Raw genomic sequence first — 24,301 nt, forward strand, 5'->3', positions numbered from 1 at the left:
CAAATCCAACATTACAGAAAATGGATCATACACCATGATCACACTGAAGTCATTCCAGGGTCACAAGGATGATTCAACATATGCAAATCAATGTGATACACCATATTAACAAAAAGAAAGGCAAAAACCACATGTTCATCTCAATAACCACAGAAAAAGCACTTCACAAAATTCAACATCCATTCATGATATTAAAGTCTCATCAAAGTGGGTATAGATGGAATATATCTCAACATAATAAAGGACATTTATGACAAACCCACATTGAGCCAACATAGTACTCAACAGTGAAAAGCTGAAACCCTTCCAGCTAAATTCAGGAACAGGAAAAGGATGCCCACTCTCACCACTTCTATTTAACATAGTATTGGAAGTCTTTTCTGATAGCCATAGCAATCAGACAAGAAAAAATAAAAGTTATCCAAAATGTAAAGGAAGAGGTAAAACTGTCACTTTTTGCAGATGACATGATACTCTAGAGAACCCTAAAATCTCCACATAAAAACTATTAGAACTAATAAATAATTTCAGCAAGGTAGCAGGATACAAGATTAATATACAGAAATCTGTTGCATTTCTATACACGAATAATGAAATATCAGAAAGTAATTTTTTTAAATCCCATTTAAAATTGCATCAAAAAATACCTAGGAAAAAAAAAAAAAAAGGAAAAAAAAAAAAAAAAAAAAAAAAAAAAAAAAAACCTAGGAATAAATTTAACCAAGGAGGGGGAAAGCTATATGCTGAAAACTGTAAAACATTGATAAAGGAAACTGAAGATGATTCAGAGAAATGGAAAGCTATCCCATGCTCTTGGATTAGAAGAAGTAGTATTGTTAAAGTGGCCACATACTACCCAAAGCAATCTACAGATTTAATGCACTCCCTATCAAAATACCTGTGACATTTTTCACAGAACTAGAAAAAATAATCCTAAAATTTATCTGGAACCATGAAAGACCCAGAATTGCCAAAGCAATCCTGAGAAAGAAGAATAAATCTGGAGATATAACCCTTCCAGACTTTAGTCTATACTACAAAGCTACAATAATCAAAACAGCATGGTATTGACACAAAAACAGACATATAAATCAATGGAACAGAATAGAGAGCCCAGAAATAAACCCACGCACCTATGGGCAATTAACCTACAACAAAGGAGGCAAGAATATACAATGGAGAAAAGACAGTCTTTTCAACAAGTGGTGTTGGGAAAGCTGGACAGCTACATGTAAAACAATGAAATTAGAACATTCCTTCACACCATATACACAAACTCAAAATGGTTTAAAGACCTAAATGTAAGACATAATACCATAAAACTCCTAGAAGAGAACAAAGGCAAAACATTCACTGACATAAATTGTAGCAATATTTTCTTAGATCAGTCTCCCAAGGCAAAAGAAATAAAAGCAAAAATAAACAAATGGCAGATGGGACCTAATCAAACTTAAGAGCATGTGCACAGCAAAGGAAACCATCGATAAAATGAAAAGACAACCTATGGACTGGGAGAAAATATTTGCAAACAGTGAGACCAACAAGGGGTTAAAATCCAAAATATACAAACAGCTCATACAACTCAACATCAGAAAAAGAAACAACACAATCGAAAAATGGGCAGAAGACCTAAAAAGACATTTTTCCAAAGAAGACATACAGGTGACTAACAAGCACATGAAAAGATGCTCAACTTGCTTGCTCAATTTGAGATGCAAATCAAAACAACAAGGAGGTATCACCTCACACCTGTCAGAACGGTTATCATCAAAAAGTCTACAAATAATAAATGGTGGAGAGGATTCTCACTGTTGGTGGGAATGTAAATTGGTGCAGCCATCATGTAAAACAGTATGAAGTTTCCTTAAAAAATAAAAATAGAACTTCCACATGATCCAGCAATTCCACTCCTGGATACCTATCTGGAAAACTCTAATTCAAAAAGATACATGCACCCCAATGTTCATAGCAGCACTATTTACAATAGCCAAGACATGGAAGACAAGACACTGAACCCAAGTGCCCATCAACAGATGATTGGCTTAAGAAGATGTGAAAAAAAAAAAAATATATATATATATATATATAATGGAATATTACTCAGCCATAAAAAAGAATGAAATATTGCCATCTGCAGCAATGAGAATGGATCTAGAGAATATTATGCTTAGTGAAATAAGTCAGAGAGAGACAAATACTGTATGATATCACTTATATGTGGAATCTAAAAACTAATACAAATGAATCTACATACAAAACAGAAACAGACTCTGAGACATAGAAAACAAACTTAATGGCTACCAAAGGGAAGAAGGAGGTAGGAGAGGGACAAATTAGCAGTACGGTATTAACTGACACAAACTACTATACATAAAATAGATAAACAACAAAGATGTACTATATAGCCCAGAAAATTATATCCAATATCTTATAATAACCTATAATGGAATATAATTTGAAAAAAAAAGAATCACTATGTTGTACGTCTGAAACACAGTATTGTAAATCAACTATACTTCAATTTTTTAAAAAAAAGAAAGAAATGAAAGGGGCCATTACTGCTGATCCCATGAGCATTAGAAGGATAATAAAGGAATATTGTAAATAAATCTGTCCCCACAAATGTGATAATCTACATGAAATAGAACAATTTCTTGAAAAACACAATCTACCAAAACTAACAGAAATAGATAATCAAACAGGCCTATATTTATTAAAGAAAATGAATCTGGGAATTCCCTGGTGGTGCAGTGGTTAGGACTCAGCGCTCTCACTGCCGGTGCCTGGGTTGGATCCCTGGTCGGGGAACTAAGATCCCGCAAGCCTCGTGGTGTGGCCAAAAAATAAAATAAAAATAAAACACTTGCTTTAAAAAAAACAAAAAATGTAGTGATAGAAAAAAATATATTAAATTGAATCAATAATAACTTTTCAAAAAAGGAAGCTTCAGGTCCAGATGTTCACTGGTGAATTACACCAAATATTTAAGAAGAAATTATACCACTTCTCAAAAATAGAAGCAGAGGGAATACTTCCTAACTCATTTTATGAGATCAGCATTGCCCCAATACCAAAACCAGACAAAGATATTACAAGGAAGGAAAACTACAGACCAATATTCATGAACACGGATACAAACATCCTCAATAAAATATTAGCAAATAGAATCCAATGATGTATTGGGTTGACCAAAAAGTTTACTCAGGTTTTTCCATAACAACTTATGAAAAACCCAAACGAACTTTTTGGCCAACCCCATATAAAAAGAATTGTACACCACGACCAGGTGGAATTTATTCCAGCTATGCAAGACTATTTCAACATTCAAAAAAATCAATTAATGTAACTCATCACATGAACAGGCTAAAGAAAAAATGACATGAACATATCAATAGATGCAGAAAAAGCATTTAACAAAATCCAATACTCAAGATAAAAAAACCCTCAGCAATCTAGGAAGAGAGAGGAACTTCCTCAACTTGATAAAGAAACCTACGAAATGCATACAGCTAACATCATCCTTAACGGTGAGAAACTAAATGCTTTCCCCCTAAGATCAGCAACAAGGCAAGGATATCCCCCCTCAGCATTCCTATTCAACATCATACTAGAAGTCCCAGCTAATGCACTAAGACAAAGGGAAGAATAAAAGGTACACAGATAGGGAAGGAAAAAAATTTTAATGGTCTTTATTTGCAAATAACATGATCAACTTTGTAGAAAATCTCAAGAATGACATAAAAACTCCTGAAACTAATAAGCAATTACAGCAAGTATTCAGGATACAAGATCAATATACAAAAGTCAATTGCTTTCCTATGTACAGCAATGAAAAATTTGAATTTGAAATTAAAAACAATACCATTTACATTAGCACCCCCCAAAATGAAATACTTAGGTATGAAACTAACAAAATGTGTACTTTCTCTGGTGAAAGAAATCAAAGAACAAAATAAATGGAGAGATATTCCATGTTCATGGGTAGGAAGGCTCACTATTGTTAAAATGTCTGTTCTTTCCAATTTGAGCCATAGATTCAGCGCAATCCCAGCAAGTTATTTTGTGGCTATTGTTACCAAACCAGGTTCGTTTTGCCGAACACACAGCAAGCCAAAACGCTGACAGGCCGAGGTTTACCTGCAAGGCAGCCAAGCAAGGAGATCGGAGGACAAATCTCGAATCCGCCTCCCCGAAGGTATTTATGAGATAAATAGAAGCAGGGCACGGGGAGCGTGGGGAAAAGTAATTGGGAAAAGGTGCAGTAATTATCATTCTGCACAGGTGTAACTAGGCTATGGGACTCAGCAAGTTTGGAGGGTGGAGTTTTCAGCCCTATGATGGCAAAAGGAGACGCTCACGCATGCCCAGTTAAAGGGTCGAGGAGTCCTATCCAGTCTTAACCAACTCAGCTGGAAGTAGAAGCAGCTGACTCCAAGTTCCTAGACAATAACTCAGGCAAATATCTTACTGTGTAGGCTGTGTGCCACCTGGAGGACATGCACGTCTTAAAACAACCATGACTATTGAAGGGAGGTGAAATGGATTAAACCCACGGACAGCTTCAGTATCAACAAACTGATTTTAAAGTTTACATAGGAAAGCAGAAAACCCCGAGTAGCCAAAGCAGTATTGAAGGAGAACAAAGTCAGAGGACTGATACTACCCACCTTCAAGACTTACCATATTCAAGACAGAGTTGTAGTGGCTAAAGAATAGACAAAATAGATCAATGGAACATAATGGAGAGCCCAGAAATAGACCCACTGATCTTTGGCAAGGGAGCAAAGGCAATTGCACACAGAAAGGCTAGTCTGTTCAAAAAATGGTGCTGGAATACTGGACATCTACATGGCGAAAAATGAATCTAGACACAGATCTTACACTTCTCACAAAAAAAATTAACTCAAAATGGATCTAGACCGAAATGTAAAACACAAAACTGCTACAAGATAACAGAGGAGAAAATCTAGGCGACTTTGGGTTTGGCATTGACTTTTTGGATAAAATGCTGATAGCACAATCCACAAAAGAAAAATTGATCAGCTGTACTTTATTAAAATTAAAAACTTCTCTGTGAAGGGTACTGTTAAAAGAGTGAAAGGCAAGTGATAGACTGAGAGAAAATATTTGCAAAACTCATAGCCAATACAGGACTTAAACCCAAAATATACAAGGAACTTTTAAGTCTCAATGATAAAAAAAACAAACAACCCAATTTAAAATAGGCAAAAAATCTGAACAGGCACTTCAACAAAGAAGATATACAGATGGCAAATAAGCATATGAAAAGATGCTTAATACCATATGTCATCAGAGAATTGCAAATTAAGAAAACAATGAGATATCACTATACAGCTATTATTATAGAATGGCCAAAATCCAAAACCCTGACAGCACCAAATGCTGGCGAGAATGTGAAACAACAGGAATTCATTCATTGGTGGTGGGACTGCAAAATGGTACAGCCTCTTTGGAAGATGGTTTGGCAGTTTCTTACAAAGCTAAACATACTTTTTCCATCCAGCAATCATGCTCCTTGGCACTTATCCGAATGAGCTAAAAAATTATGTCCACACCAAAACCTGCACATGAATGTTTCTAGCAACTTTCTTCATAATTGTCAAACCTTGGAAGCAACCAAGATGTCCTTCAATAGGTGAATGGATAAATAAATTGTGGTACAACCATACAATGGAATGTTACTCAGTGATAGAAAGAAATGAGCTATCAAGCCACTAAAAGATATGGAGGAGCCTTAAATGCATATTGCAAGTGAAAGAAGCCAATCTGAAAAGGCTACATACTATGAGATTCCAACTATATGAGGCTCTGGAAAGGCAAAACTATGGAGATAGTAAAAGATCCGTGGTTGCCAGGGGTTCAGGGGAGGGAGGGAGAGGGGGAGGGACTGGGGGGGCACAGGGGATTTTTAGGGCAGTGAAACTATTCTGTATGATACTGGCGTGGTGGATACATGTCATGCATTTGTCAAAATCCATAGAATGTACAAAATAGTGAACCCTAGTGTAAATTATGGACTTTAGTTAATAATACTGTATCAGTATTCGTTCATCAGTTGTAACAAATGTACCACACCAATGCACGATGTTAACAATAAAAATAAGGGAGGAGGAGGAGAGGGTGGAGGGGTGTATGGGAACTCTGTAATTTCCACTCAACTTTTCTGTAAACCTATAGTCAATTTTTTTTTTTAAGTAAAAGGGAGTCAACCTAATGTCTTCCGAGTATCTACAAAATCCCTCAGGTATTTCCCACTCTTCTAGGTCTTTTAGTAATCCCTTCTTGATATTCTGCAATCTATATTCTAAAGTAGGGGTCAGCAAATACAGCCTGTGGGTCAAATCCGGCCTACCGCCTATCTATATGGCCCTTGGGCTAAGAATAGTTTTTACATTTTTAAATGGTTGAAAAAAATCAAAAGATGTACTTCCTCGGCTGTCCAGTAGTTAAGACTCCGTGCTTCCACTGCAGGGGGCGTGGGTTCGATCCCTGGTCTGGGATCTAAGATCCCACATGCTGCGAGGCATGGCAAAAAAAAGTCAAAAGAATATTTCATGATACATGAAAGTTACACAAATTCAAATTTCAGGGCCCACTCTTGGCGCCCAGACATGATCGCTCATTCGTTTATGAACTGTCTGTGGCAGCAGAGTTGAGTCACTGCAACAAAAATTGAGTAGGTCTCAAATTCTAAAATACTTGCTATGTGGCTCTTTTTTGTGGCGGGGGGGTGGTTTGAAGAGTTTTTATAGTTTTGTGTGGCTCTTTACAGAAAAAGTTTGCCGACTCCTGTGCTAAATGACAAATTTAACCACAGCCTATATAAAATAATGAGGGGAAAGGAAAGAAAAGAAAATTATTTAAAATATATAAATGGATGCATGACATATCCAAAAAGTAAATATAGGTAGAGGTTGCGGTCCTATTTTATTACAACCAGTCAAAAGGCCTCGGTTGACTTTATTCTTCCCTCCTATATATGGCATCTATTTGAATGCCATGCATAAATAATACCTCAGTGAAGCTGATTTTTCAAAGGAAGTTTCTGCAGGCCACCTGTTATCAAGCTACAGAACAATCATTATGTTCCTAGTGCATGAGGACGCCAGCAGGAGCTGGGGGACCCGCTTGGATGATGGGCGAGCATCCAGGCAATTCAGGACGGCCGGCAGCAGATTCCAACCTGCTGGTGGAGGGGGAATCTAGTTCCCTCAGGTTCGGTGAAAAGAGCATGGCACTGCCTCTCCAAGATGCTCTAAGATGGAGGACTCCCCCAAAGGAGAAGTGGGAGGCTGGGAGGAGGGCAGTCAAACAACCACAAATTTCTGCTACACATTTTCAAAATTTGGTGTCATGACCTGAGGAGGATTCAAAGATAAACCAGAGATGAACCAGACATGGGACTTGTCTTCAAGAAGCTTCACAACCTAAGTGTCCATCAACAGATGAATGAATAAAGAAGATGTGGCATATATATATATATATATACACACACACACACACACACACACACATACACACACACACAATATATATATACATATATGTACAATGGAATACTACTCAGCCATAAAAAAGAACGAAATTTTGCCATTTGCAGCAACATGGGTGGACTTGGAGGGCATTATGCTAAGTGAAATAAGTCAGACAGAAAAAGACAAATACTGTATGATATCACTTATATGTGGAATCTAAAAAATACAATAAACTAGTGAATATAACAAAAAAGAAGCAGATTCACAGATAGAGAATAAACTAGTGGCTACCAGTGGGGACAGGGAAGGGGGAGGGGCAAAACGGGAGTAGGGGATTAAGAGGTACAAACTATTATGTATAAAATAAGCTACAAGAATGTATTGTACAGCACAGGGAATATAGCCAATATTTTATAATAACTATAAATGAAGTATAACCTTTAAAAATTGTGAATCACTATATTGTACACCTGTAACTTATACATCAACTATAGTTCAATAAAAAAATATTTTTTTAAAAAGATGCTTCAAGAATTACAGAAAGCCTCATTTTTAATGCTAAAATCCAAATTTAAATTAATCCATGCTTTGTTGCAGGAGTACCAGCTGTATGAGGCAAAAATCCCAGGACTGAAATGTAGGACGGTTCATTTCACCACTAACATGCCAGGCAAATCAAAGAAAAGCAAAGCTACACAAGAAAAGAAAAAAGAAGCAAAGCCAGCACCTGCACCTCTTGGTGTGGACCTGCTGGGAGTGTGCATGTACAGGACTGCCCTTAGCAGCTTTTAATTGTAAGGGCCAAAAACTAGAAACAGCCCAAAAGTCTTTTCAATAGGAAAATCGACAAGCCATGGCGTGTTTCTGTAACAGAGAACCGCGTGAATGAAAATGAACAAACTACAAACGCAGATGAATTTCAAAAACTAGAAAAGCCAGACACACGAGCACGACTTTAACTCCACGTATACAAACCTCTACAACAGGCCCAACTACACTGTAGCTCTTTTAAAAAAACTAAACTATAGTATTAGGGGTCAGAAGAGTGTGTACTTTGGGGCGGAGGGAAGAGGGGGTGATTGTAAAGGGCCTTCTGGGGGCATCCCTGGTGGGGATCAGATGGGAGTTTGCTTTAGGAAAGTTTACAGAGCTGGACCTTCAGGTTTTATGCACATCCCTAGAGGTGTGTTATATTCACAATGAAAGAGTTTCACCAAAAGGCAAGTGGAGACTTAATCAGGTCCTATGGGAATCAAAATTCCTTTTTCCTAAGATAGAATACTTATCCTTAATTCACACTTTCCAGGACACCTTGGCATTTCTTAGAGAGTCTATTAAGAACCTGGGGATATTCCTAGGAAATGCAAATTAGAACAACCAGCAGGTACTGCATCACACCTGGTATCTATTATGAACCCCAGGGCAGCTGGGCTGTGATTCTGAGTGGGCGCAGCCAGGATGTGGGGAATCACCGGGAACTGGGAGTGAACCTGGGATCCCCACTCCTGGGCATTCATCCTGAGGTGACAACTCAAAGAAAAGAGCTCCAAGTGCAAAGGTGTTTATACTGGTGTCATTTATAACAGGAAGACCAGTGGGAACCATTCAAGCCCAACCACAGGGGGCTCACCACACCCAGGGTCCTCTAAGTCCCCTCTGGGGCCATTCTGCAGCCCCCCCAGTCGATAAGCAATTCCCTCCCCCAGTCCTGAGTTTATTTCTATGAAAAATCTTACAAAGGCTTGGATATCAAATATCATTCAGTGAATCACCTTTATTGGGAAGGCTCGAATTACTTGAAAAGAAATGAACAATTCATGACCACACACATCAGTGGCTGCAATGTGATACTACCTTTGTCATTTAGCTGCCATTAAAGTTGACTGTGGGGTCTTTCAATGACCTTTTAGTCATCTTAATGTTTTTCCTCAAGCATCTCTTGGCAAGAAATCTGAGAAGTCTCTCAGAGCATCATCAGTGGTTCTTCCAAACCAGAAACTTGTGCCAGAGCCAACAATGTCACCGTCACATGGCGAGTGCTCCAGGCAGGGGCATCTTAGCCTGATGGCTGGAGGTGCTGGTGCCCCAGTGAAGAAACTCTGCCGGGACCTGTGACTATCTGAGGACATTTTCTCCTCCTCCTCTTGGATATCTCTTCTTTACTAGAATATGATTTGGGACATAAGGCTCCTGGGAGATATCAGTAGGAGACCAAGTGAATGATCTAATGCTGCCTCTGTGCCGGCCACGGGCCAGGCTCAGTGAAGGGGGTTACACATGTCAAGTCACCAGCCCTGTAAGGTCAGTATGTTGTCCGAATTTTACAGATGAGAACATGAGAGATTCTAGGAAGGGTGTGACTCTCACTACCTTCTTGCTGTGTGACCTTGGACAAGTGATTTAATCTCTCTGGGCCAGTGTCCTCATCTGTAAAATGGGGATAATAATTCATACCCCTATCTCCCAACTCAGTGTGGAGGACTCTGAAGTCAGACAGATGTGGCCTGGCGCTGCGCCATATGTTGTGACTGGGGGGCGGGGGGGGGGTCATTTCACCCCAGAACCTGGAAACAGGATATAGTGCAGTACCTGCTACACCTGTAAGGGATGAGGTCGATGGCCTCACACCGGCCTGGTTTAAAGTGAGTGCTCAGTGACTGAGTGGTTCCCTCCACCTCAAGTGCCTTTCCTGCCCCTTCGAAGCTCACCTTACACCAGCTCCTCCATTGGGGCTGCCTCCTCCGGTCCCCACCTCTCTGCTTGGAGCCTTGCGGCTGGGGAGGGAGGTGCGGGCATTGGGGAAGGGCACTGCAGCCGGCTACGTCCTCCTCTCCTCATCTGTAAAATGCGCGGCGAAGCTGCGCTGATGCGGATGCCCCTGGGGCGAGCTGCTCCCTGCACCCCCCGTGCATGTGAGGTGAAGACAGGCGGACAGGGCACTTGTAAGGGAGGGAGCGCCCTGGGCCTTCTGTCCCCTCTGCAGTGGGGAAATAGTCACCATAAACGTCAAAGGATGTGCGACCTGTCTGATGAAAAAGCCAACTTCTGCAGGCCTGGGCTGCACGCCCGAGCTAGGGACCCGGCTAGGCAAGCGAGGGAGTGGGCAGGGGCACAGCCGAGCCCCGGGCAAGTAGTCCAGGGCCAGAGTTTGGGCTGAGACCAGGCAGTCCTGGGGTCCTGCCCAGCTCTGTCGGTACCATTTCGTGTCTCCGAGCCGATTGTAGGGCGGGGACGGGCTAGTGCTGCCCTCACTGGGCCGTTAGGACATCGCAGAGGCTCCCACGCCGGGTGAGTCTGACTCCACCCTCCGCCCCACGCCCTCACCCGGCTTCGTCCCCAAAGGTCCAGCCACGCCCTTTCGTGTCCTCCCCCTCCCCCGACCTCCCCGGGCGGAATCCTTTATGTCGTAGGCATCCTGCGGTTTGCAGGGAGTTCATCCGTGAGGACCGAAGGCCGGCGACCCCAGGTTCCCGATGAGGGCCCGAGGCGAACACCTGCGCGCCCAGGATCACCGCGTGGGGAGTCATCGGAGAGGCGGGATTGGGCCCCCACGTCTCTGCTCCACGTGCGGCAGCGCCGGGACCCGCAGGGGTAGCTGGTGGCCTGGGTGCAGTGCCGGGGCCTCGCCACCAGGAGGCGCCCACACAGGCCCGCCGCATCCAGGCTTCCCGCAGCAGCCGGTACACCGGCTCCCCGGCTCCACTGCGGTGTCTCCTACGTGTTTCTCGTCTCCCCCTGCCTCGGGCCTAGGTACCAAGCCTTCTGCATGGCTCGGAGGCAGAGGATCGCCCCCTAGAACTGGAGTCCTGCCTCACTGAGATGGTGGAGGGTGAATTGGGGTGCTTAGACTCATCATCAGGCTGTGTAACCTTGGACATGTCACTCACCCTCTCTGAGCCTGTTACTTTATTTTGACAATTTACAAAGCATTGCATTCAAGATCTCTGGATTCTGGCACTTGACCCCATGTTGCAGACAGAACTGGCACCAGTCCAGGGTTGCAGTGCAGGGGTGGGAGAAACTGGACCATATGATCTGAGAGCCTGAAGAGCTGCTGTCTGCAGGACTGGGGTGACTGATACGTAGATGGACAGACAGAGAGTCCCCACTGGTCCCTGGCTTTTCTTGGCACAAAGGGTGGGAGGATGGCTGGCTGGGCATGCTGCCAACCCCAAGGCTCCCCTGACCAAGGGGCCTGCCCTGCAGGATTCTCGCCTTGAATCCCAGGCTCCAGAGGGGCCAGCCTCTGCTCCCTACCCCCACTACCAGTGGTGTGGAGTCACTGCCTCATCTGCAGTGTGATTTGTCACCAAATGGAGGTGCCACGTCCCTGCTGTTTCTGTGGCAAGAACTCCTAGCTGTCTCCCAATATCCACTCCCAGCCTCCCTTAGAGCTGAGTGTGGCCATGTGCCCTGGGTCCAGGCTCTGCTCTAAATCACTTCCTTCTCTATCTTCCTTCACTCCTGTCTCTGAAAGAGGAGGTGAGGAGGGCCCCAGGGGACTACGGCAGGGGTAAAGCAGGGCAACTGGGAGGGGTCAGGGTGGGAGGCGGCCAAAGCAGCTGGCTTCGGAGACAGAGCCATAGGACCTGGGAGGTAGGGGACTGCTGTCTAGAGATCCTTTTTCCCATGGCTGCCACGGGCCTCATCACCCTCTGTAGGTGGTAAGTTTCCCAACCCTACACCTGCTCCTGGGTCAGCCTCGAGCTCCACATCATGCCACTGCTCTTCTGTGCTCTCGGAGAAACAATTCTAGGTCCCATACTGATAGTTTGTAAAGTCCTTCCCAGGTATATACAGGTCAAGCCACTCCTCTGCTTTAAAACCTCCCATGGCTCGCAGTGCCGGGGGGTTGAGCCCTACATCCTGAGTCTTGTGTTTGAGATGCTCTGCAATCTGGCCCTGACCCACTTTCATCCCATCCCCCGCTCCCCCTCTAGCACCTGACCACCTGTCCACGCCTCCAGGTTGTCTGCATGCTGCCTGGAATATCTTCCCGCTCTGCAGCCTGGAAAACTACCCTGACCCTGAGACCCAGCGGGAATACTCCCTCATCCATGAAGTCCTCCCTGCTGCCTGCCCCCAACCCCACATGGAATCAGCTGCTGCTTCCTCAGCTTTTGGTGGATGGTCTGTTTACCCCAACCCCCAAAGCATCTGGATGAGGCCAGGGCTGAGTCCTCTCTGGTCCCCAACAGCCAGCCCAGAGGAGGCAGCTAAAGAGATACAATCGCTAGCCTCAGCTTCACATTTTATAGGTGCAAGAACCAGCTAAAGGCCAGAAAAACACTAGCATGGGGCTCCATCCTCATTATAGCCCTTTGGAGTTGTTGCTACCATTGTCCCCATTTTGTAGAGGAGGAAACAAGAGCCATAAAGAGGTGAACTGACTTGGCTGCAGTCACAGGGCTACTGGGAGGTCGTGTAGCATTGTGGTTAAAACCTGGTTCCATCCCCGGCTCTGCCATTGACCAGCTGTGTGACCACAGGCAAGCCTGGACCTCACTGAACCTGTCTCTGTACATGTGACATGGGGTGATAGCGGCGCCTCACTCTCACGGCTGCCTTGCACACTTATGAAGGTAACGGGTATAAAGGGCCTGGTAGCCAGGGGGAGCTCGGCGCGATGGTGACATTCCTGCTGTTATCCCTCTGCCTAGGGGCTCAAGTGGGAGGCTGGCTTCGCTCTGTCCCCAGGAGGGTCTCAGCTCCCTGCCCTCCAAGTGTCACCCAGACTCTTCTCTGGGCTGCAGAGGGCAGTGGAGACGGGGAGCTCATTCTCCCTTAGTGGCCCAGAGACACCCAGTGAGAAGCCCAGTTGCCCAGCTGAGAGCTTCCATGGGTGAGAGAAGATGGACTTGGGGTTTGTATCCCAGAATCCTCTGAGGGCCTGAGCCCCAGTGGGACCTGTGACTGTGGGGCTTGAAGCCCAGCTCTGCCATTTACCAGCTGGGTCACCCTGGTCGAGGCACCGCCCCTCTCCAGCCATTGGTTTCCATCCGTGTAAAATGGGGCATCAGCACTGGGCTTCTGGATTCTACTTGCCCATCGGTTCTCACTGAACTGGCACACCAACCCTTCCTGAGAAGGACATGTTACAGAGGCAGGGGCTGTGCAGGAGTGCTGTGATGTGGCCAAGGGCACCCAGCAAAGGACTGAGCAGCATAGTCAAACCTGGGGCCCAGAGCCAGGCTCTCTCCTCTGAACCCGGGTTCTGAATTCTTACTGAGGTCCTGCTGCAGGGGAGCCACGCTGGCACAGGGCTATGATGGTTTTAGAAACCCCTGGGGCTTGGGCAGGAAATCCAGGGCAGCCCAGCCCCAGCCAGCTGGGCTGTTCCTAAAGTGAAGATGAGAGAAGATGGATTCCCAGGTCCTGCTGATCTATGGCCCCAGGGTGGGGCTGTGACATGCAGGAGGTGACAGCTGCTCCCTCCCCGTAGTGGCTTCTGGAAAGGACATGGAGCCTCAGTTAGGCAGGGACCTCAGGTCACTGTGTCTGGTTCCCTGCCTTCACAGAGAAGCTTCCGGGCAGCATGCTGACCACCCTGGTCCCTAGGGGACAGCTCGTCGAGGCCCCTCCTGGTTCAGAAGTGAAGGGGTCCAGGTCACACAGAAGCCAGAGCACATTCAGGAAGGGATCAGTGTCCCAATATTGAGACACTGGCTGTCTACACACCTGCACATCCACAGGGCCAAACCACCAGTGGACGTCCCTCTGTGGAGGATCAGAGGGCACTAATCAGTCTGGCTGTGTGTCGGTGCACAGGTCTCTTTGCCTCTCTGAGCCTCATCTGTAAACTGGGCATAACATTGACCTCCCAGAGCCCTCAAGAGAGTTAAAAGGGGTTATGTCTAGGAAGGGAGACCCTTCTCTCCCCGATCACCCCAAATGACCAGGGAAGGTTTCTACAGCCCCCAAACACTGCCCTCTGGGCCTGATACCCATGGTCAGAGGAGGGAGCGGCTGTTCAGTGGACATCCACTTTGTGCCAGATGCTGACCATGTGTACTCTAATCTTGAAAACAACACTGGGAGTATTGCTCCCTGCTGTTTTACAGATGGGGAAAAGTCCTCTTTACCGCCTGTTGCCTGAGCCGGGGCTCCAGGGGTGGAAATTAGGAGGGGGTCCAGGGGTGAGGGAGTCGAGGGCCGGTTGTGGGCCAGTTGCGGGCAGGCACTGAGCTGGGCAAGGGGCTCCAGGGGTGAGCAAGACAGGCCGAGTCCTGCCCCTCAGAGTTCGTGGCCATAGGGAACACAGGCAGGAAGTAGACTCAGTTCCCAAACACTGACTTCAGTTCACCTGTGCGCAGTGCTGCTGTGGGGAGGCTCGTGTGCGGGGGTGTGTAATGGAAAGCTAGAGGAGGGGCTGGGCTGGGGGCCTAGAGAAAGCCCAGGGCAGGTCTGAAGGGTGAGTAGCAGCCAAGGGGACGATCAGGGGAGTAGGTGCTCCTTACAGGAGGCAAGGCAGGTGCCAAGTGCAGAGGCCAGAACACAGAGGATTTGGGGATGGAAAGAAGCTCAGCTACCCAGGAGGCAGGAGCGTGAGAGGGCCAGGGCCAGTTAGTGGAAATGAGAAGGGATTTAAACTCCACTTGGACAACACTGGGGAGCCACTGAGGGATTGAAGCAGGGAGTGAGTGATGGGTTCAGATTCCGTGTAGAAGGATGCTTGGTGCCTCCCTGCGGAACAGCGAGGAGGGCCTGCAGAGGGACAGGGGCCCTGGGGCGGGAGAAAGCGGCTAATGCGAGATCCCAAGAGCAGGGTCCACCGGACTTGATGGATTAGACAGAAAGAGGAGAGGAAGGAGCCTAAGGTGACCCCCGGTGTAGTTGGCCTTAGGGTGGGGGTGGGGCCGTTCACAAAGTGGGGGGAACGGAAGGAGCAGCAATGGGGCTGATCACGGGGCCCAGGGATATGGCTGGCTGCTGGAGGCGCGGCGCGCCTTGTGGCCCAGGATGGAAGAAGCCCCAGCACTGGGGAGGGCAGAGCGCTGAGGACGGGGAAAGCCGGGAGGGGCAGGCGGGAGGAGCAAGTGGTAAATGCCAGGGCAGGTGGAGCAGGGGGACAAGGACCGGGGGACTGTCGGGCTTTGGCCTCTAGCGTTGGTGTTTCCCAGGAAGAGCAGTGAGCGGGGAGGGGCAGCGGTGTCCGGTGGGGTGTTGGGGAAATGCTGAGAGGGCGGAGGTGGGGTCAGTGTGTGAGGAGTAGACGAAGTGCTGAGCGAGGAAGGAAGGGGTCTCCAGAAAAGGAAACAGCGGAGGCAAGAAGTGGGAGGAGGCAGGAAGGAGGCCGCTGCCTCAGTGGAGCCCAGGCAACAGCCCGGACGCGAGCTCAGGCTGCAGGAGCCCTGCGTGCCGCGGCCTGGAAGGCGACCGCGGCCTCGCTCTCGGACCCGCAGGGATAAGGCCCCGGGAGCCGAGGCTCGGCCCCACCCACTGTGGCCTCCTCGGGGACCCTGGCATCCTCGCGGTCGGCCCACCGGAGGAGGCCCCGCCCCTAGCGGTGGCCTCGGTCGCTCCGGAGGATGTCCGGTCGCCGGGAGCTGGGAGAGGGGCTCCCGGGGTCGCTGATGCCACCCCTGGTCTCCTCCGCCGAGCCAGAGGGCCGGAGCCTGGGTTCGAGGCCCAGCTGTGCAGTGTGGCTCCGGGACCTGACTCTGCCACGCGCAGCGGGGTTGGGTGGCCCAGGCCGGCGACTTCCTCGAGTTCCCCCTCCCCGCCCCGGGCGCACAGCAGGGTCTCATTACCGCCCATCCCCCTCCGCTAGCGCCCCGCGTGCCGGGGGGTCTCCGCGGCCGGGGGGAGGGGCGGGTTATAATGAATCCCAGGCCGGAAATTCCTCCCGAGGGGCCCGGTTGGGCTGCGGGAGTGAGGGGGGGCCGGCGCTGAGGCTGGCAATCTGCCCGCACCACCCCTCCTCTTCCGAGTCCGCCCCCCGCATCATGGAAACTGGGCCGCCAGCCGACCCCCCTGGCTCCGCTCCACATTCCTGCCTCTGGGGGCGGGCGGGGCACGAAAGCTGGGCTACCTCCTTCGGGCCTGTCCGCAGGGGGAGCCGCGGACCTCCGAACCCTTCTTCTGATTTGGGACGAGCACCGCCTCCCCATTCCAGCTTGGGCACATCTTCGGGGAGGTTAGGGAGACCGGCAGGACCCGCGACACTCCATTCGATTCAATCAACTCTGAGAACCTGGTTCATCTCTATTTACCCTCCCCCCACGTGATTACTCTTCATTAAGCTCTCGTGGGCTTATCCCGGGCTGCGCCCGTATTGTGCGCCCAGCCCTCAACGCCGGATTTTCACCTCTCAGCATCTGGCGAGGCAGACACCATTATGCCCATTTTACAGGTGAAGGCAGTGAGGTTCAGACAGAGGAAGGTTCAGATAGTAGGGTCGGGCGGAGCAGGAACCCCGGCCACCTCCTCCCGGAAGCTCCCCGGACGGCGCTGGGCATCTGTAGGCTCTCAGATGCCCCCAGATTCCTCTCCGGGGCGACTGGAAGGAGGGACTCTGCGAGACGGGGGAGGGCGTGCGGGCTTCGAATCCTGTCTGCTCGCTCAGGCTGTGGGGCTGGGCAGGGGTCTCAGTTTCCGCACGTGGGAAGAGGGCGCCCTCCCAGGCCTTCTGAACGACGTTAGCGGGGGACTCGAGCCCCCGGATCCTCCGAGTCACCGGGCGCGCACACAGCGCTTACCTGCGAGCCTCAGACTTGAGTCGCTGCCTCCTTCCAGCCGTGGGGCCTGGCCGGGCCCTGGCCAGACTGTCCCTGGGGCTCCAGGAGGGCGGGGCCAGGGCAGCGCTAGGCGGGGCCGGGCCAGGGGGCGGGGCCGGGGGCCGGGATTCCTAGGAGACCGCGGCAGTGCCGCGAGCCGCGGCGCGTGGACTCGGACCCGGACCCGGACCCAGCCGGGTGCGGAGGCGCTAGGTGAGCAAAACTAGGAGCCTGGGGTTCGCCCCCCACTTTCCCCAACTTTTTGTTTAGCCTCTCCCTCCAGATAGGCGCTGCGTGGGGGGTCGGGAGCCCGGTTCCCCCTTTCCCCGGAGTGTGGACGCGCGGGGAGGCGGGACCCCGGAGTGTCGGGGATCCAGCCCCGAGCAACTTCCCGAGACATGGGACCTTCGGACTGTGTCTCCAAGTTTCTGCCTCTCCGGGGTCCCCAGCGTCGACTCACGCCCTCCAGAGTCTCAGGGTCTCTGAGCATGTCCCCATCTCTCTGCAAGCCTCCGCTTCCCTTCCCGCCAGGACCCGCGGTGGCTCAGGGGTGACCTTTCCGGAGCTGGGGCCGGAGCGCCAGCTCTGGCCTGGGGCGGGGTGGTCATTTCTCCAGTTTGGGGCTGGGGAAAGGGCTCCACACTCAGAGACCGGGGTGGGGAACGGGGCTCGCCTCCTCCCAGGACGCTCCCGGGGCTGAGCAGAGAAGTGCCCAGCGTTGGGTCCTAGTAGAGCCCCCGTCCTGTGTGGCCTATGACCCTGGCAGGCCCCTCCGCCTCTCCGGGCCGCAGTTTCCCTCTGAACACCAGGCTTTGGACGCGGAAGACGCCGGGGCTCTATGCTAGGCCCTGGGCCTTCAGCGCTCCTGTCGGAGGCAGGGATGGGGTGTCCTGCTTTGAGCTTCGGGGGTGCGAATGGGGAGTGAGTAGGGTAACAAGGCCTCCTTCCTGGGGCCTCGACTACGGGTTCCGGCGTTACAGCTGTGGAGAAACCAGACTGGGGCAGTGAGGACGCACCACTGGACAGCGAGGTGCTAACCCTCCTCTCCTAAGGCCGGAGCGCCCCGGCCGGGGCACCGTTTCCTCCCACATCCTCCCTTCCGTGGGGGCCACACCACACGCAGCCCCGCGACTCCTGCCCGGCCCGGATTCAGTCCTCAGGCCGCAGGCCAGGCCGCACCAGCAGCCGGGAGGGGCTTAAGCCGGGCGGCCCTTAAGCCGGGCGGCCCAGACCCTGGGGCAGCCAGAGGTGCAAGGGCGGTGCTGCTCCGGCCGGGACGCGGGCCACTGAGGCCTCGGGCGGAGGAGGCCGGAAAGGAGGCCAGGCGGCTGGAAAGGGGGATGTTTCATCCCGAGGAGCCCGAATTGGAAACGCTGCAACCTGGGGGAACAGCGTTGCCCGGGCTGACAGGAGAGCCAGGAGGGGAGCTCATTTGGCAAGGCCCGGCGCCCGGCGCCCGCAGCCCCCTGCTTCCTGCCTGGGCTTTAGCCCGGCCGCTGGAGGAGGGGGCGGCCTCTTCTTCGCGGAGTTTAAAGAAATCCTGGGCCAAGTCTGCCACTTGTTTTGGTCAGAGCGGTCTTCTCGGCGTCTAGCTCAAGTCTTTCTTGCTGCAGCTTCAGTGCTGACTGAGGAGGTCTGGAAGGAGGAGGCGGGCAGGAAGAGGCTGGAGGCCGTGACACCCGCTCCTTCCTTCCCTGCGGTACTTGAAGCGCAGCAGAGGGGAGGTGGGGCCCGCGAGCGACCCCAGCGGACCCGGGCGGCTGAGTGCCCCCTCCCTCCTTTACTACGGTGCAGCCACCTGCGGGGGTGAGCTCGAGCTCCGGCGGGACTTACCCTGGAGACTCCGCTGCCGGGGGCCCCACACCTCCCGAGGCCCGGGACCCGCAAGCTGGCCAAGAGGGCGCAGGCGGCCGGAGCCCCGCAGCCAAGGATGCGGCAAGGAGCAGCCCGCGACCCCCTCCCTGGTCTCCGCCCGCGGGCCCGGCCAACTCCGGCTTCTGCCGCGCGTCCCTGGCTCGGAGCTCCGCTGCGGAAAACCCGAGCGGGGGCGGCTCCCCGCCTCGCAGCCCGGGAAAATCCGGGGGTGGCCGCCAGGGATCTCCAAGCGTCCTGGGCCAGGCAGCCCCATCTTCCCTCCCGGATGTGGGCCCCCGACCTGGCGCTCCGACCGTAGGCCCGTCGGTTCAGTCCCTGCCTCCCACCTTCTCTCCGCAGAGCGCCAAGACGACTGAGAGATGACGGCTGGGAGCCCCGGAGACTGCGGGGAGTTGCGGAGGAGCCCCGAGGGCCGCGTCTCCCGCCTGGGCCGCCGCCTGGGCCGCCGCCGGCGCCCGCGCTCCCCGCCCGAGCCCCTGCGGGTGCGGGCGCGGCTGCGGCTGCGCTCGCCGTCGGGGGCGTTCGCGGCGCTGGGGGCGCTCGTGGTCCTGGTGGGCATGGGCATCGCAGTGGCCGGCTACTGGCCGCACCGCGCCGGGGTCCCGGGGCCCCGGGCTGCAAACGCCAGCGCGCCCCCCCTGAGCGAGCTGCGGCGCGAGGGTCGGGGCGCCGGCCGGGCCCACGGCCCGCACGAGCGGCTGCGACTCCTTGGGCCCGTGGTCATGGGCGTCGGCCTGTTCGTGTTCATCTGCGCCAACACGCTGCTCTACGAGAACCGAGACTTGGAGACGCGACGGCTTCGTCAGGGGGTGCTGCGGGCTCAGGCGCTCCGACCCCCGGACGGCCCGGGCTGGGACTGCGCTCTCCTCCCCAGCCCCGGCCCCAGGACTCCCCGAGCCATAGGCTGCGTGGAGCCAGAAAGCTGGGACCTGTCCCCGCGTCGGGGTACCTCACCAGTCCCGTCAGTGCGGAGTCTGCGTTCAGAGCCTGCTAATCCTCGCTTGGGGTTACCTGCCCTGCTCAACAGTTACCCGCTGAAGGGCCCAGGGCTGCACCCACCCTGGGGTCCACGGACCCAGACTGGCCATGTGATTATCACCGTGCAGCCCTCTGGTTCCTACATTGAACATTCCAAGTCTCTGGATCTGGGCCTTGGGGAGCTCCTGCTTAGGGCCCCAGCAGCTCGGGACTGTGCTCACCGTAGCTGGCCACGGCTGGACCGCCTTAGTCTGGGGGGTTATGCCAAGTTGGGAGGAGGAGGGGACTTGGGGGCCCGGGTCTGAGGAGCAGGGGACAGCCTGCTATGAGGCTGCAGCATGGACCATGGTACAGGACTAGGACTGGGAGTCCCAATGTCTAGTAGATGCTTCAGCCACACCCCAGACTGGGGATGGATGCTCTGGCCCCAGCAGCTGCTAAGGCATCCTGACTTGCATGTCGGCAGAGAAATGCCAACCGCACAAGGGTTCAAAAAGCCGGAGAGAATGTGTTTTAACGTGGAATCTGGAGACCAGCATGACTCAGCCTTAGGAATTCCTTCAGCCTCCAAAAGTGGCCTTAGCCCTGGACAGGTACCTGAGGGGGCTGGAGGTCCAGGCCAGGGTGATTGGGAGATGTATCTGGTGTCTTGGCAAACCCAAAGTGGTGGGCAAGGACCCTAAGACTTGGAAGGTAGGTTGTGATGTTACAGACTGGGACAGGCTCCCTCCAAGGTGGCACTAGTGATAGGGTTTGGGCCTCTGGGAAGATGGGCAATGGGGTGGAGTTGAGATGTTCCACCGCCATCTGGGATGGAGACTGAGCCTTTAACTCCTACCACCTCAACCCCTTCCCTCACTCAGCCATGCAGGGTATATCCCACGAGGGCTACACTACTGCCAATGCCTTCATACTGAGGGTCTGGCCCCTCCCCAAAGAGGTCTGAGAAGCCCCCTTTCTCTCCTTTGTCGTGGCCTGTGCCACGAAATTTCCCTCCAGTTGGCAAAAAGCATATGCCAGTTCCCAGAAATCCTTTTATATGTTGAAGCTGCATTTTGGTCAATGTGGACAGCTTTAGAAAATGGCTTGGATTTGGGTCTTCCTGTCGCATGTTTAATTTTTCCCAAGTTGCCGGTAGGAGAAGAGAACTTTAAAAGTTGATCAATCTTCACAGAGTCAGTCCTTTTTTTTAAGTTTATTGAAAAATGCAATACAAGAAGAAGCAAGACCAAACAGTATCTAAACACTACCACCACTTCTCTAACTACAAAAGGCCAAAACGGCAGACCTAATTATTGCCTATTTAATCTAAGGATTTTGCCAATTTGATTCGGCTGGCATAGTTCCTATTTTGTCAAGAAATGTAAACAACTACTTGATATGATTCTTTTTTTTTTTTTTAATTTACAAAGCTCCTTCATTTTTGTCACCAAAATAAAACATTTGAGAGAGATCTGTAAAACCAACCAGCCTGGGGCTAAGATCCTGGACAGGTATTTCCCATGAGCCTTCCTTGGTGTTGGTCAGGCCATAGCCCCGGCTCCATTTCCCAAGGTGGACTGTTGCTCCCTCACCCTCAGCTGCCCCGCAGAACACACGGTGGGGGGCTGGGGGCGGGCAGAGGTTCCCTGACAGGTCCCTGCAGCCAGGCTCTGTGGGCCTTCAGCGGATAAATTCAGGTCCTGCTTTGTGGGTGGGTTGGGTAGGTGGGTGGCAAGAGACCTCACGTGGCTTGGAAGAAATCTTTGTTTCTGAAGTGAGATTAAAAATAAAATTGCAGTGAGAGTTGTTACTGTGCTGTGTCTGAGTCACTTTAGGAAAACTGCCAAGTTGTTGACACTGGACATGAACTCTTCTCCCCTCTTCACCATTTCGACCTGGACAGTCTGTTTTTCTTCACACACACGCACACACACAGTTGCAGGAAGAAAAAAAAAGATCCAAACAATTGCCAAACCCCAAGTTCTGTAACCAGAGAGGGAGGAAAGGGAAAGAGGCTTGGGAGGATACCCCTCGTGTTGGCTTGTCCAAATCATGGCTTCTCAGCGCCTGAAGGGCATTGGAGATCTTCTGGTCCAATTTATAGACAAGGAAGCAGGGTGAAGTGAGTTGGTGACAGATTGAGGGGAAGTTCAGGCCCCTGATTTGTGGTCCTAGGCAGTGAAAGTGGCCACACTGACCTGGATGGCACAGAATACTCAGTGTGCCAGGCTCCTGACATGCATGCTGTGCCCTCTTCCTTTTCCCATCTTCATTCCACAGGTTGCAGCTCTGCGAGCTCCAGCGCAGCTCTTCCAGCAGGACAGCTGGCCATTGGCAAGTGAGCTCACGTCGCATGCCTATTTGATGTGAGCTGGATTTCCAACCTCACCACCCACCGCTCTGGGCAACAAAGCTCGGGCTTGGGCACGGCCTGGAAAGCCCCATCGTTCCAGACCCTATGCCCCAGGCTGTCTGTCCCTGAGACAGGGCACTCTCCTTCCCCCGCAGCCTGTCACATATCCCACCTGAGCGCTTCCTGTCCCTGCCCAGAGAGAGCTACCTGTTGGTTAGTAACAGTCTCAAGTAAGTACTAAGAGAAAAACGCACACTCGTGAAATCAGCTCAAACCAACTGAGTTTGTCTAAACAAAGCTCAGCCAGCAGAGACTCCGGACACGTGCTGCTGGCTCCCACTGCCGGGAGGAGAGGCTGTAGACTTCTCTCCTGCTCACCGCCCTGGAGCCCCCAGCGACTGCTGACTGTGACCCGCTGTCCACCTCAGGAAGCTCACTTTCTGTCCTAGAATTAGGATTCTAAGAACTTGTAGGTAGACCTGTTTGTGGGAAGCAAGCTGGAAGATCAGAGAAGCCCTACTGAATAAAAATGTCCCCTAATCTTTACCAGGAATAGTGGAATTGGGGACATCAGTCCTCATTTTCAAAAACAAAAACAAAAAATTAACCCAAACCCACCACAAACATCAAGCCACAAAACCTGACAGACCTCAGATGGCAAGTGGGGATGAGTAGAGCTGGTGTTTGTACCCCTTGTCAAGTGGGGTTTTGTGGGGAGGGTGGCCCCTAAAAGCCAATTCCCACGCTCCATTAGGGTATCTGCAGGCAGGGGCCGGTCTGTACCATGATCGCCTCCTCTCTCAGTCACATCCTCTCTCACCCCAGGATTAAAGAGAGAGGCTCAGGGATGGTCTCCTGGAAATACTTCTTAGCAGGATCCAACTGAGGTAAACCCCACCACTCCCCTGTGTGAAGTGCACATTCCCAGAACTAGAAAACCTTTAAAAACATCTCGTCAACTTTCTTTGTCCAAATCACCGCTAAAAATGTGCGGTCAGTGCTTTTGGCCCAAAGTGCCTATTTTTCTGTGAGTTTTGGTCTCTCCTGAGATGGGAGGTGGGGGGAGCACTTAGCAGAGCCACTGCTTCTGATGAGGTAAAAGGGGAGGGAGGGCAGGAAGGTGAAGGCCACGGATATGTTCAAACATTCACAGTATCAGATATATCTGAAGCAACTTCTTATGTCTTTGATCTAAAGAAGCTCCAAAAAGAAAGAATAGGAGAGAGGAAGGAAAACAATTCTACATTCTTAGCAGAGGCCTCTGCCTCACCAAACCACCCTCAGCAAAGGGACAGGGACATCTTCCTGGGGTCTCTGGATCAGGGCAGCCGCCCTGCCTGACATTCTGATAAAGTTACGTCACTGGCTCTGAGAAAGGGCTGGTTTATGAAGTTTCTGCTGCCATCTAAAGGGTATAAACTAGGGGAGGAGCAGGGAAGCGCCATTAAGCTGGCTTTGTCCCCCAACACAGCTGACAGGGTCATTGGAGGATTTCCCGAAGAATGCTGTGGACCCTGTCAGTATAAATGGGGAGAGGCTCGGCTGAAGGGGTTACAAACCACCCCATAAAAAAACAAAAGACTCTTTAAAAACAGTCCAAAGAGTGAAAAGTTGAACAATTTCTGGTATCACAATATAGAAAAATGTATTCAAAAGGATCAGTGATATCTAGAAGACTTTCTTGGTATAAACTCCAAATAGAAAATGAAATTGCTTTTCTGGTGGTTTAGAATCAATCATCTTAAAAGTCTGAAGTCTGACTATTGCAGGTTAGCTTCTTTATCATTCTGCTGGTTTTCTCTGGGATGGGAGATGGGCAGGGAGTCGGGGGAGGGGGGAGGGTAGGACAGTTCCTAGAGGAAAGAAAGAAGCAAAGTTTTAAAATCCCACAAAGGAGACTG

At 51.1% G+C, this 24,301-nt stretch overlaps 2 protein-coding genes across 23 annotated transcripts in view; one reads left to right on the plus strand and one right to left on the minus strand.

Annotated features, from left to right (window-relative positions):
- The first annotated feature begins 17,318 nt into the window (after positions 1-17,318).
- On the plus strand, positions 17,319-21,842 carry TMEM200B (transmembrane protein 200B). 2 transcript variants are annotated; one of them, XM_061184629.1, is made up of 2 exons: positions 17,319-17,425; positions 19,427-21,842. In XM_061184629.1, the coding sequence occupies exon 2, from the start codon at positions 19,447-19,449 to the stop codon at positions 20,368-20,370; it is 924 nt and encodes a 307-aa protein (XP_061040612.1). In that variant the 5' UTR covers positions 17,319-17,425; positions 19,427-19,446; the 3' UTR covers positions 20,371-21,842. The 2 variants fall into 2 exon arrangements, with proteins under 2 accessions (XP_061040612.1, XP_061040613.1); XM_061184630.1 differs by lacking the exon at positions 17,319-17,425 and adding an exon at positions 18,796-19,018.
- The window catches only part of EPB41 (erythrocyte membrane protein band 4.1), a 204,195-nt gene continuing 201,162 nt past the window's right edge, over positions 21,269-24,301 (minus strand). For 12 of the 21 annotated variants that reach the window (XM_061184625.1, XM_061184618.1, XM_061184615.1 and 9 more), the window contains one exon: positions 21,270-24,253. The gene's annotated coding sequence lies outside the window, so the exon portion shown is untranslated. Of the gene's footprint in view, positions 24,254-24,301 lie in introns of all 21 variants that reach the window. The other 9 variants (XM_061184617.1, XM_061184626.1, XM_061184627.1 and 6 more) reach the window with 3 other exon arrangements.

The sequence above is a fragment of the Eubalaena glacialis genome, chromosome 3, assembly GCF_028564815.1.
Source record: "Eubalaena glacialis isolate mEubGla1 chromosome 3, mEubGla1.1.hap2.+ XY, whole genome shotgun sequence".
Classification (NCBI taxonomy): domain Eukaryota; kingdom Metazoa; phylum Chordata; class Mammalia; order Artiodactyla; family Balaenidae; genus Eubalaena; species Eubalaena glacialis.

What these genes read in the sequence shown, in the direction of transcription:
- TMEM200B (XM_061184629.1), top strand. Translation starts at nt 19,447, where the DNA reads ATGACGGCTGGGAGCCCCGGAGACTGCGGGGAGTTGCGGAGGAGCCCC.